The sequence below is a fragment of the Giraffa tippelskirchi genome, chromosome 14, assembly GCF_054371585.1.
Source record: "Giraffa tippelskirchi isolate mGirTip1 chromosome 14, T2T-mGirTip1v1.2.pri, whole genome shotgun sequence".
NCBI classification, from domain to species: Eukaryota; Metazoa; Chordata; class Mammalia; order Artiodactyla; family Giraffidae; genus Giraffa; species Giraffa tippelskirchi.
In genome coordinates this window covers 45,302,298-45,316,649 of record NC_137288.1, presented here as the reverse complement: position 1 = coordinate 45,316,649, position 14,352 = coordinate 45,302,298, and the positions used below count along the sequence as shown (strand labels likewise).

The 14,352-nt window shown below is 42.3% G+C and overlaps 1 protein-coding gene across 5 annotated transcripts in view; it reads left to right on the top strand.

The window, feature by feature from the left end:
• The window catches only part of LAMA3 (laminin subunit alpha 3), a 257,192-nt gene that overhangs the window by 112,923 nt on the left and 129,917 nt on the right, over positions 1-14,352 (top strand). For all 5 annotated transcript variants that reach the window (XM_081563208.1, XM_081563206.1, XM_081563204.1 and 2 more), the window contains 5 exons: positions 3,013-3,169; positions 6,928-7,060; positions 9,179-9,321; positions 13,147-13,244; positions 13,756-13,909. In XM_081563208.1, the coding sequence (XP_081419334.1) occupies positions 3,013-3,169; positions 6,928-7,060; positions 9,179-9,321; positions 13,147-13,244; positions 13,756-13,909 (685 nt within the window). The remainder of the gene's footprint in view (positions 1-3,012; positions 3,170-6,927; positions 7,061-9,178; positions 9,322-13,146; positions 13,245-13,755; positions 13,910-14,352) is intronic.

Sequence of the window (14,352 nt, the reverse complement as noted above, 5' to 3'; positions counted from 1 at the left end):
CAAAGCAAGGGGTGTGGGCTTGATTCCTGGTCAGGGAGCTAAGATCCCACATGCCTCACAGCCAAAAAGACCAAAGCATAAAACAAGAAGCAATATTGTAGCAGATTCATAAAGACTTTAAGAAAGGTCTACATCAAAAAATAATATTTTTTTTTAAAAAAAGCAGGAGGTATAAAGTTGCCCTAAAATGATTCCACTTTGCAGATCACAAAGTGACCTCACTGGAAAGTTCCCAGAGGTGCAGAAAGCCAGGTGGGCGAGTCTCAAGCTGGAGGCAGGAGGTGGGTTCTCATGGCTGAACATCCATGTGAGCTGCCAGCCTGGAGGAGCCCGGCACTTGCGCCTTCTGCTTCTTTTTCAGGACCCATGACTGTGGGGCTTGGGTGCTGGGGGGTAAGACAGCTTTAGGAATGGGAGGAAGTCCCCTGTCTCATGCAGAAGCCAATCACAATGAATGGAAGGAGCAAGGGAGCCAAGTGGAAACTGAGGTCCCAGAGGGACTACAGTGGGTCTGGCGCACGCAGCCTCTGTCCTGATTGTTTAGCAGTTTCTATATTTGTCTGAAACCATGATCCCTCCGTAAGTGTCCCTCCATGGAGGGAGGAAAAATCTAATTTTTACTATGCTGACTTTGAATCATTTGCTGAAACTCCTGTGACATGCAAGTTCTTCTAAATCTCATCTTCACTGTTTCTGCCTTGTCACCAGGTTAATAAAGAGATCTTTAATGTAGTCAAGTGAACCGTCTTATTTATTGATAGAATCAAACATCTCTCTTTTTCCTTGATGTTCCCAGCATTTGAGTTCTCAGGCTCAGAGCTGCTCAGCTGTGCTTTCTCCTGTCCTTTCTAAATAAATGGTGGTCACCGGGGCTCATAATAAAATGAGTGTGAAGAAGGGCACATCTGTAGTTTTGTTTTCCTGTAGACCAGCGAGGTTTACGATGGAACAGAGGAACTTGGTGAATTGGCTCAGAAACATTTTCCACCCATGTTTTGCCTCTTTCCTCCCTCCTGTTGATAAAGTGAGCTTTCCCCCTATTTAACCAGCATGAGTTTTTTCTCTTTCCCTCTGTGTAGGTGATTGGCTAATTTGGAAGTTGAAGTAATGTGTCAGAATAAATTACCCAAATTATCCTGAGGCCAAAATACTGACATTACAGTCAATACATATATACATGTGTTGTGTTGTGTTAAGTCGCTTCAGTTGTGTCCAACTCTTTCCAACCCCATGGACTCTAACCCACCAGTCTCCTCTGTCCACGGAATTCTCCAGGCAAGAATACTGGAGTGGGTTGCCATGCCCTCCTCCAGGGAATCTTCTTGATGGATGGAACCCACCTCTCTTATGTCTCCTGCATTGGCAGGCGGGTCCTTTACCACTAGCGCCACCTGGGAAGCTCCACCTATATACATATGGGATTTAAATTGTCCTTTGATTTAGGAGTGAATAATACTGAAATAAAAGGTTAGCAAACCAGAAATGTAGATGCCACACCACCTTTCTTCCAGGTTGATAAATCTTGCATCTTTTTTCCCTCAGTTCCTCCAAATGTTTGTTTATAATCTGCATTTTTATTTTTCCCTGTAAGTTTAGAAAGCATTCACATTCACTTTGTTTTCTAAAGTTTTTGTGATAATGTAATATGTATTCATTGTAAAATTTTAAGGAGTACCTGAAAGTAAAAAGGCAAAGGGAAGTCTTCATTCTACCACCCAGAGATAACCCCTTTTAATATTTTTTTGTATGTTTTCTGGGCTTTTTCTATGAATAAAAATTAGTATTGAATTTGTTTCATGTAATTTATATCAACATCTTCAGATGATATCATGAACATTATCCATTGTAATTAAGTAGTGTTAAAATATTGTTACATAATATTTTAAAATTTCTTTGATTATTTAATAATTGTACATTTGTATTGTTTCCAAGTTTTTCACTATTATAGACATTCTTTTATGTTAATTTTTGACCCTATAAAATCATTGTTTAGAAAATATTCCCCAAAGTGGAATTACTAGGTCAATGAGAATGAACATTTTTAGGACTCTTCATAAATTAGCTCCAGAAAAATTGTAAGCACTCCTAATTCTACTTGCAGTATAGGAGCAGACCTTTTATTTTCCTTGACTAATTGGTCTTTATGGCTTTAAATCCATCAACACCTATTAGCTTGGGATTGGATTGTCAAAATCCTGCCATTCTGAAGGACTTAAAGTTGTTTGAATATAGAATGTCAGAGAAGGTTTAGAATATTTTGGTTTTGTTTTTTGACTTTTCTTAAGTGGCATGTGGGATCTTAGTTCCTCAATCAGGGGTGGAACCCGTACTCCCTGCAATGGAAGTGTGGAGTCTTAACCACTGGACGACCAGGGAAGTCCTGTGTTAGAATGATTTTGTTCCTTCTCTGTGGTTACCAATATTGGGCTCCTGAGTCCATTTACAGGCACACAGTAAGAGAAGACAAGGCACAGAAAAGTCATTCTAATGATCAAAACACACATGCGTATGTAGAGAAAATGTATTTAACTTGTAAACTTAGCTTAGGAAAGTATTTGTCAGAAAGTAATATGTATTCACAGTAAAATTTCACTGTCGTGTTCACTGTTACATCTGTGCTGCTTAGCAACAGTGCTTGGCAAAGACATTAATATTTATGTAATCAGTGAATAGGAGTATATAAAAGAATGAATTTATAGCAAATAACCCAGTTTGGCTTTGCTAAATGGTTGGTCACCATTTAGAACATTTCAGAGGATGCCGTCACTGGGTTGCTTAATTATTTTCTCTAACTGGAATGAGTAGGAATTGGATGTATTTGTTGTGAATGTTTACATGAGTTAAAGCAATAATTTAGAGAAAAAGCAGGGGGCCTCTTTCCCTTGTCCACATTTAATGTGTTCTGTTAATTAAGGGGAGTTCTTTTAGTGCCACCTACTGGAATTAAAGGATATTTGGGTTATCAATGAACCTCACTTCACTGTATGCTCGTTTACCTTTTATTTATAAAAGGCCTGAAAACAACTACTATTTCCCGGATTTGCATCACATGAGGTACGAGATTGAAGACGGTGCTACACCTAGTGGAAGAGCACTTCGGTTTGGATTTGATCCCCTGGAGTTTCCAGAGTTCAGCTGGAGGGGCTACGCTCAGATGACTCCAGTGCAGGTGAGCAGCCAAGGGGACCCGCCTCAGGGCAGAGCCACCCAGGCATTCACCCGAAGCCCTCTCAGCGAGTCCCCTAAAAGGTGGACTCTCCCCACAACTGACTCCAGGATTCTTGTTCTGTGGAGTATGGATGGGGCTCGGCCTAAGGTTGGATTTTATATTAAGCGTATATATCGATTTCACAGCTTACTGTTACTTTAATTTGGTCACCAAATCAGAAAATGAAGCGATTAAAGATGGTGTTTATCCCTGGAGACTTTTTTAAAAATTGTGCAACTTTTAAATTTCAACATAATAAAAATAATTCTTAAAAGTAACACACAGACTATTGTCTAAAAAGTTTACAGCACATACAAAAGTAAGAGAAAAACCATAAGTGAGAAAGGTTTTCTCCAACATTTAAAAAAAACACAAAATTGTCAAATCAAAATAAACAGTGTGCAAAATAAGCAATGTATGAGGAGATAATCCCTTAAAGAAAGAAATTTTCACAAACCTGCTCCTCTTTATTCTGACTATATAAATTTAGGTAATACTAAACTGAAATTATGTCCTGTTGTGTGTCTAATATGTTGACTGTCAGCTCTATTCTTTTTCTAAGAAGTTTCCCAGGGACTTCCCTCACTGTCCAGGGGTTAAGACACTGCACTTCCACTGCAGGGGCTTGGGTTCGATCCCTGGTTGGGGAACTAAGATCCTTCATGCTTCGAGGTGTGGCAAAAAAATTTTTTTTATTAAAAAGATGTCTCCCAAATGAGATTAGGCTCTATTTTAACATTAGAGACCTTTTTCTTTAAAGCCATTTGTGGAGAATAAAAATGAGTTGCAAATAATGCTAATAAAACCTATATTGCTGACCTTTGACCAATACTTAAAAAATTATCTTTAAAACTCTGAATTACTATACGGACATAAACTGAGATAGAGGAGCAGTTGTAGTCAGTGCTATTCCGTTTTTCTTTTCATATTTCTCCTTTCCTTCAGTCCTCTCTACTGTATCCATTTCTTTTGGCTTTGCAGCGGAATAACTAAGGAATTTACACATTGTCTGTTTGCCTTTGGAATTTACACAACATTTGTAACATTTCTGTATTGTCATTGAGTAGTTTTGTTCTTAGAATTTCTCTTTGAGGTTGTTCTCTTTAAGCTGTTGCTTAGTGGAGAAATTGAGAATAAAAACGCCAGTTGATGATAGTTGTAAGTCAGTATGTGTCCTTAGATCTGGGATTAGGACTTGCTATTTCTAAGTCAGACAGCCAGGGACTTCCTTGGTCGTCCAGTGGCTAAGAGTCTGAGCTTCCCCATGCAGGAGGCCCAGATTCGATCCCTGGTCAGGGAACTAGATTCCCACATTCTGCAACCAGGAGTTCGCAAGCTGCAGCTGAAGTTCCTGTGTGCCGCAACTAAGACCTGGCACAACTAGATAGGTAGATAGGTAGATAGATAGATAAAATAACTTAAAAAATCAGGCAGCTCTTAGAGAAACAGGGATCTGCTCACAATTCCCTAGGAGCCCTCATTGATTCTAATGTTGCTACTCGCCTGGCAAAGTCCCCTATCTAGGTTGCCTTTTTTTTTTAACAGTACCTAACAATCTTAGCAGAGAAGGCAATGGCACCCCACTCCAGTACTTTTGCCTGGAAAATCCCATGGACGGAGGGGCCTGGTAGGGCTGTAGTCCATGGGGTCGCTAAGAGTTGGATACGACTGAGCGACTTCACTTTCACTTTTCCCTTTCATGCACTGGTGAAGGAAATGGCAACCCACTCCAGTGTTCTTGCCTGGAGAATCCCAGGGACGGGGGAGCCTGGTGGGCTGCCGTCTATGGGGTCGCACAGAGTCGGACACGACTGAAGCAACTTAGCAGCAGCAGCAGCAGCAGCAATCTTAGATACTTCACTGTTTTCTGTTTTCCCCAAATATAGTAATTCTTTGGTTCCCTACTCTTACTCCACTGTTCAGAAAAAGGCAGTGAATTCCACTGAGTCATAATAGGATGTGAGTGGAGTGACTAAGAGCCCAGTTAAGGTATTTACCTCCTCCCAGGTATTTGCAGTTTGAAAGAATAGCTGGTTAACACAAACGAATGAATTTCTAATGATGGATTTTTCTGTTAGTATTTTTAGTCAGAGAACTTGGGTGGTATTGCCTGGAATCACCACTTACTTTACTCTGCCCTTAATACATTCTTACATTATTATTTTCCAATGTGGAATTAACCTTTAAAGATGTGAAGGTGTTAATTCCTCACTTGTGTCTGACTCTTTGGGATCTCACAGACTGTAGCTCACCAGGCTCCTCTGTCCATGGGATTTTCCAAGCAAGAATACTGGAGTGGGTTGCCATTTCCTTCTCCAGGGGATCTTCCAGACCCAGGCATCAAACCTGGGTCTCCTGCATTGCAGGCAGATTCTTTACCATCTGAGCCACCAGGGAAGCCCTAGAATCAACCCTTAAAGATGAATTCTATCAAATTGTGAGGGCCATGGAGATCCTCAGAGTAGGTTGGCTGCCACCCCTTCTCCCAGAGCAAGGGATTCTACTTAGCGCCAGTCTTTACTGTCATCGCTGTCTCATTCAATAAAAATCCCCTTCATTTCAACCAAAGGAGCTGGAGGAAAGGCCTAAAGAACTACTGATTTAGAAATTTCCATGTTTCATGAACTTTCCTTGGGATGCAGCTAGATCTGGACATGTGGTCTGTGGTTCAGAATTGAAGTAGTCTAGACTCTCCTTCAAGGTCATGGGCATAGCAACACTTACAGAACATTGTATGAGGACCAGGGGCCTGGGGACCAGTAGAATTCCCTGTCCCTAGCAGAGAGCCCGTGTTTTTCTCCTATAGGGATTGAGATAAATTCCATATTATTTGGCAGGTGTATTTTAGTTACCTCCAGGTTTCATCACTGATGTATTTGGGGTCTTATAACCTCTCCTTGGGCTTCCTTGCTGGCTCAGATGGTACAGAATCTGTCTGCAATTCAGGGGATCTGGGTTTGATCCCTGGGTCTGGAAGATTCCCTGGAGAAGGGTGTGGCTACCCAGTTCAGTATTCATGCCTGGAATGTCCCATGGACAGAGGAGCCTGGTGGGCTACAGTCCATGGGCTCACAAAGAGTTGGACACGACTGAGTGACTAACACTCACTTTTTCACAACCTCTCCTTTGCCTCCACTGGTTTCTGTTTGTTTCAAGTGTTATGTATGTGAAGTAGACTCTGGAGTTGTCTCTCCTGATGGAGCTGGTGGTGCGCTCTAATACACTTTCTTTTCCGTCTCTTCTGTCTTTTTATTTCTCCCAGCCAGTGGTGGTTACCCCTGTCATTGTGGCTTTTCCTAAACTAATTCATCTACCCTTCCGCTCTGTATGCCTGATTGCTAAAAGGTCAAAAGAGGAGCTCAGTTGCTGAGAGGAGTGTGTTTTCACTGTGACTTTAATTGTAAGTGATTTTAATTGATTGGCTGACTTGCCTGGTTTCATCGTTCACAGAGTTAGGCACTTGGTGCTTGTTGAGTGGGTGTGTATGTATTTGAGTGAGTGTGTGTGTGTGTAGTGCACTTGGTGCTTGTTGAGTGGGTGTGTATGTATTTGAGTGAGTGTGTGTGTGTGTGTGTGTGTGTGTGTGTGTGTGTGTGTGTGTGTGTGTGTGTGTGTAGTGAAGCCCAGTAGTGAAACTTTTGAATAAAGTCACTGTTTGGCTAACATTTCTTTTAACCAGTTGTCTCTTTTATACTTTATGGGTTTTTGGTATTTTTCAGAATGAAGTAAGAATCATGTTAAATGTGGGGAAGTCAAGTCTCTCCTTGTTTCGTGTTGTTCTAAGATATATAAACCCTGGAACTGAAGCAGTATCTGGTCGTATAACTATTTATCCATCCAGGGCTAAGGCAGGTGAGTAAACCTTCAAGCCGTTTTTGGATGAAGTGATTTATTAGTGAAACATTTTCTCCAATTTTCACAAGGTTGATCTGTTTAGAAAACATGAAGACTGTAATGATTGGTACCCTTATGCTCTGTCCTTTGTACTTTTTCTGTCTCTAAACGTTCTGCATGTTTAAGTTGTGCCGTTAAAATTTGTTATTAACTGTCATTTAAAAAATCCGTATAACAGCCTGTGTACCCTGGCCAAACCCCATGGGTTATCACATCACCACAGGACGAAGCTAATTTATAGCTCATTCACGTAAATTGGGTGTCGCCTTTGTGGAGTTACTTGAGAGGCCTTGGCCTCCTGCCCTAAATTCTCCCATTGTTTCAGGCAAACCAAGTAATTCAAGGAGAAAGGGGTGAGGATAGGAATTTTTAAGACGAATGTGGTAGGGACTTCCCTAGTGGTCCAGTGGTTAAAACTCTGCGCTTCCACTGCAGGGGGGAGGGGTTCAATCCCTGGTCAGGGAACTAAGATCCCACACGGGGTGTGGCATGGCCAAAATATAAATAAATAAATAAAATGCTTTAAAAAGGATGAATGTGGCAAAGCGTGAAGCCCAAGAGGGCTGCAGAGAGGAGCATGCCAATCTCATTTAGGGGTGAGAGATTCCTGAGGACAGAGGAAGGGCCCGGTCAGAGGGCAGGTCTCACCACAGTCAGAGGTGAGGCCTGAACATCTGTTCTGCAGGGGGTGAAGGCTTCTCTTGGTCCTGGAAACAGATTCCAGAAATATACTAGTATGAATTCCACAGGGACACAAAACAGCACCAGTGGAAATCTAATTTAGGATGCAAATTTAAGTGTCTTCATTGGGTATCCACGACAGACTGGGACTTGGGGTAAGAAATGATGTTCCCAAGTTGTGTCAGTCAAGCTTGTAAGGCTGGAGGTTGATTTGTTGTTGTTTAGTTGATAAGTCAAGTCTGACTCTTTACGACCCCATAGACTCTAGCCCATGAGTCTCCTCTGTCCATAGAATTCTCCGGGCAGGAGTACTGGAGTGGGTTGCCATTTCCTTCTCCAGGGGATCTTTCTGACCCAGGGATCGAACCCGTGTTTCCTCCATTGGCAGGCAGTTGTTTACCACTGGGCCCCCAGGGAAGCCCAGAGGTTGATTCAGAGTAACTAGTAGGAAGAATTGGCAAGCTTGCTTTCTCTTATTTCAAGAATACTTCAGCATCGATTTCCTCACATGATGAGAATTTTGAGAACTGAAGAGGGCTGAGGAAGAAACAGCTGAGAGGTGGAGTAAATTTTCTAAGCACATAGCTTATCTCTGTGGGCAAGTCCCAGTCTTCAGACCCCAAACTCTTATGGACCCACTGCCTTCCCAGTGACAGCGTCATCAGCAGTTTGTCCTCCGTTAACTCAAACAGTTAGAATCCGCTGTGGCTTGTTTTCTTGTGCTTTGGGACACATTTCCTAAGCCCCCACGTCTGAGTCAGGAGCCCAGTTGTGTATTCTTTAGTGACCTGTGCTGCTTCCCAGGTGGCACTAGTGGTAAAGAACCCACCTGCCAATGCAGGAGACTTAAGAGACAGTTCTGATTCTTGGATCAGGAACATCCCCTAGAGGAGGGCAAGGCAACCCACTCCATTATTCTGGCCTGGAGAATCCCATGAACAGAGGAGCCTGGTGGGCTACAGTCCATGGGATCTCAGAAAGTCAGACATGACTGAGCAATTGAGCACACATCAATAGAAATTTTAAAAATTCAATTACATATAAAGAAAAGGAAAAAATAGTTTAATATCTATGTAATATATTGAATACTTACTACGTGCAACAAACTTTTCTAAGCAGTTTGCAAGTCTTCATGTATTTAATAAATTTTAAAATGACTCACAATCGCAGCATAGATAGCCACTGCTAATATCTTACCAATATGTTGCTAGTCTGTTTTATACATAGGCATATGCATTCATGCTGTTGTTGAAGATAATATCTGATCAGTTCATATGATCAGTGAAGCATCTGAAAGTTTCTCAGATGTAAACTGAATGTTTTAAGTTGAATATCTAAAATCAGAACACTAACTGCTCAAAAAATGCCTTAAGCAATTCTTTTCGTTTCTGATAGGTGCTGCTCAAAGCAAAGAGATCATATTCCAGCCGAGTAAGGAGCCAGCCTTTGTCACTGTACCTGGAAATGGTTTTGCAGACCCGTTTTCAATTGTACCAGGGACGTGGATTGCTTGCATTAAGGTGGAGGGAGTCCTGCTGGTAAGAGGGGGTTCTGAGTGGTGATTCTTCCCCCCTTAGAGATGGTCCATCCATAGTGACCACAGTGAGCAGAAGATAGAAGAATCATAGCTGATTCCCTTTTAGGTATAGGAACCTGTGGTGACATTTGTCCTTACATGGCGTAACAGCATGCATTGTTCAGTCACTAAGTCCTGTCTGATTCTTCTGTGATTCCATGGACTGCAGCCCGCCAGTCTCCTCTGTCCATGGGATTTCCCAGGCAAGAATACTGGAGTGGGTTGCCAGTCCCTCCTCCAGGGGATTTTCCCAACCTAGGGAAAGAACCTGCATCTCTTGCTTTGGCAGGCAGTTCTTTACCACTGAGACATCAGGGAAGCCCAGGCATCATTATGCCTGAGACACCAGGCATAATAATATGGGAAACAAAATAGATTTTATAGTCTTCCAGCTAGTCTCTTACAGGCAAAAAAAAAAAAAAAAAAATTGAACTCATGAAATTTTAACATTATCAAAATGAATGCAAAACCTTGATGAGCCTATGTCCCAGCCTTTCAAAAATTTCTTTGGGATTTTTCATCATGAATCAGAAGGGTGATAAAAAAGATAAACTCTCTGGGAATTGTGCAGAATGAATCAGAAGGAGCTAGAGGAAGAAAAGATGCTAAAATCAGTGCAGTTCTTGGTGGTGAAAAGAGAAGGGAGAGACAAAGACCCAGTGCCTCTCTGTGACAGCCTTCCTGCCTTCTTCTGCCTTGACTGTGGTAATAGCATCACCAGATTACCTTGGACAAAAAACTCTTTACCAGAGGAAGGGCCGTATCCTTGCACTTTAATAGAATTGCCAGAGAGGTCAGGGATGAAGCCTACCTTCTCAGATCTCTGCTTTGATGTCTGCTTTTGCTTATAGCAAGGTCTTTTCAAAACAGTCTTTGGTAGTTCTTGGTTTCATGTGCTCAGAGTGGAAAACGTAAAGCTTTTCCATCTGGCTCAACTCTTGATTGGCTAAATGAACAGATCTCGGGCAAGTTCCTTAACCCCACGCCTGCCCCATGCAGTAGGGACCATGCTTATCCACATGGTCCTTTCCAAATCTAGGATCTTATCATCAGAATGTGAAGGTTTAAGCTGTCCCTGCCTTTCTTGTGCTTCTTTGTAGAAAGCTTTGTTGCTTTATTAAAGTTTAAGGATGTTTCACAGATGTAGAAATGAAGAGGAAAATTCCATTGAGGCCAGTAATGGGGACAAAGTTGGACTAATGGAAAGAAGAAGTTCATGATAAAAATTACTAGATAGGCATGGAAGATTCTTCATGATGTTTAGCCACTGCAGTTGTGTCATAATTCATACTTTATTGTTGTTCAGTTGCTAAGTCATGTCTGACTCAAAAATTCCTATGTATGCTTCCATATTATAATCTCATTTTCTCTAGAAATATTTTATTGAGCATGCATTATCAAATTTTACTGTTTTAAAATCTGTGCAACCATAAAGTTATGGGGAAATACAGTCTTTACCAAAGGAAGCTTAATAATAGAGCAATAACCTTTTAAAAATTAGTATTGGAGAAATGCAAATCAAAACTATAATGAGGTATCACCTCACACAGGTCAGCATGGCCATCATTAAAAATTTTACAAATAATAATTGCTGGAGAGACTGTGGAGAAAAGGGAACCCTCCTACACTGTTGGTGGGAAAGTAAATTGGTGCAACCACTATGTAAAACAGTATGGAGAGTCCTTAAAAAACTAAAAACAGAGTTGTTATGAAAGTGAAAATCGCTCAATCATGTTCGACTCCTTGCGACCCCTTGGACTGTACTGTCCATGGAATTCTCCAGGCCAGAATACTGGAGCGGGTAGCTTTTCCCTTCTCCAGGGGATCTTCCCAACTCAGGGACTGAACCCAGGTCTCCTGCATTGCAGGCGGATTCTTTACCAACTGAGCTATCAGAGAAGCCGTATGATCCAGCAATTTCACTCCTGGGCATATATCCAGAGAAAACTCTAATTTGAAAAGATGCATGCACCCAAATCTTTATAACAGCATTATTTACAATAGCCAGTACGTGGAAGGAACCTAAATGTCCATCAACCGACATATAGATAAGGAAGATGTGGTGTATATATACATAATGGGATACTCTGCTGCTGCTGCTAAGTCGCTTCAGTCGTGTCTGACTCTGTGCAGCCCCATAGAGGGCAGCCCACCAGGCTCCTCCGTCCCTGGGATTCTCCAGGCAAGAGTACAGGAGTGGGTTACCATTTCCTTCTCCAATGCATGCATACATGCTAAGTTGCTTCAGTTGCGTCTGACTCTGTGTGACCCTATGGACAGCAGCCCACCAGGCTCCTCTGTCCACGGGATTCTCTAGGCAAGAATACTGGAGTGGGTTGCCAATTCCTTCTCCACAATGGGATAATTCTCAGCCATGAAAAGAATGAAATAATGCCATTTGCAGCAACATGGATGGACCTAGAGATTACCATACTAAGTGAGGTAAGTCAGAAAGAGAAAGACAAGTACCATATGGTATCACCTATATGTGAAAATATGATACATATAAACTTATTTACAAAACAAAAACAGATTCACAGACATTGAAAACAAACTTATGGTCACCAAAAGGGAAAGGGAGGAGGGGAGGATAAATTAGGAGTTTAAGATTAGCAGATACAAGCTATAGTGTATAAAATAGATAATCAGGTCCTACTGTATGGCACAGGGAACTATATCCTATAATAAATCATAATAGAAAATACATGTATATAACTGAATCACTTTGCTGTACACCAGAAACTAGCACAACATTGGAAATTAACTATACTTCAATCAAAACTTTTAAAAAATTACATTAAAACCCACTCAGGTATTAAGACCACTGAGCCCCTACTTTTTCTACTTTTTTTCTCCCACACATTCTCCCCTTCTGTTATAGACAAATTGAGGGCTATGAAGAGAGAAAAGCTTTGTGGCCAGCATACGAGTTTCTCACCATTGTGACAAACATTCCCCCTCCTTCCCTGGGCAGATAGGCAGGGATGCTAGGATGGCAGAAGACCAGCCTCTGCCCTTTTCTGAAGAGCTGCTTCTCTGAATCCCCGCCGTGGGCTCCACTTGGCACCCTCAGTGGAACATGTTCTTCCTCTCCAGTCCCAGGACAGGCAGTGGGCCAGGTTCAGGCTGATTCACCAGGATCACAAAACATCACTTTTTACACGAAGCCAGGAGAGCGTTGCTCTGCTGGAGGAGTAAAAAGCCAGAATACATTATCTACAACTCTGGATCCTATAGGGATAAAGGCAACCAGCATGTCAAAAGAACATCTTTTCAATGGACAGTTTATTATTATCTTTAGTTCTGAGTTTATTAACAACCCAGAAGAAGCAGTAAAACTTCCCTGAACTTTGAAAATAAAAATGTTTGCCTGAAACGCTTATCTCCGATGCTTAAGAAGTGAAAGTGTTAGTCACTCAATTTTGTCTGACTCTTTGTGACCCCATGAACTGTAGCCCATCAGGCTCCTCTGTCCATGGAATTCTCCAGACATGAATACTGAAGTGGGTAGCCATTCCTTTCTCCAGGGATCTTCTCAACCCAGGGATTGAACCTGGGTTTCCCACATTGCAGGCAGATTCTTTACCATCTGAGCTGCCATAGGTTGCTTGGTGTGTCCTGATGAGTCAGGGGGCAGAAAGAAAAAGCAGTTGATATGGAGAATTTAACTAGAATGTTTCACCTCATTTTTATTCATTTAGCTAGTATGTGCAGCTATTTTATCATTAATACTAACCTAGGGCTGCCCTCCTAATGAGTATTCATTGTTTCGGTCTTTATCTCCTAGGACTACCTGGTACTGCTCCCCAGGGACTACTATGAGGCCCCCTCTCTGCAGCTGCCAGTCACGGAGCCGTGTGCCAATGTGGGCCATCCCCAAGAGAAGTTAGTATGGGCAGCAGGTGCATCATCGGGTCCCCTAACTCAGGAGCTTTGGGTTCAAGGATTCTCAATAGCCCTTAGGATCATGACTGCACATGACTGAACAGGATGCTCTGGTTAATGACTTAATTGTGGCTTTTCTCTGTGGTGGTGACTGTGTTTCAAGTAAGACTCACAAAGCACTTTGTACCCTGTAGCTAGGGCTTCAGAGTGACTCTTACCCTCTTACATGAGGAAGTGGCAATGCGTGCCTAAGTAACACGCTCAGGGTCATGCATCTAGTGAGGGGAAGTGCTTACAACGAATCTGTGTTTGTGGACCACTGCTTCTCCCATTCCTCATGCAGATGAAAATTTATCACACAGTTCCTGTAGTAAGCACTTAGTAAGAGTTTGTTGAAGAGTGATGAGGGAATGAATGAATGCACGGGATGGACAGGAGTCCTGGGGATAAATTTGATCCTCTGCATTATGTTCTCAGTTGTAACTGTTGTATTTTGTTGTTGTTGTTGAAGTTGTTTGCTTTACCAGCATTTGCCAGTAACCCGATTCCCCTGTGCCCTGGCTTGCGAGGCTGGACACTTCCTGCTTGATGGGGAGCTGAGACCCTTGGCAGTGAGGCAGCCCACCCCCGCACACCCAGTCATGGCGGACCTCAGTGGAAGAGAGGTGAGGCAGCTTTTTGTTTTTCTATCAGATATTGTACCACCTCCCTGTCCTTCTGCTGAAAACCCTTGGCCACAATTGCATCTCATATTCAGGTAAATCTGGAAGACTTCCCCAGAGGTGTTAATTAAAGGTGTGCTGAGTTCTCTGGTTCAGGCTGGGGCTGGGCAGTCCGCCACGCTGAGCCACGGAAAGGCTAGTCTTCCAGCACTTTCTGTACATGGCAGGCAACGTGAACAACCTCAGAATTCTTTCCTTTTGATTCTCTGGACTTACAAGGGGGCATCCTGTTTGCCCTGATTCAGGGCATGATTTCTCTACAAAGCCTCCAGAAATCACAGAGCTCACCCTAAAAGGATACAACACTCACTGACTGCTCATCACCTCGGGCTAGATAATTCGTAGCAGCTGAATTCCTTGAGCTCAGAATCTGGAACTGCTACACC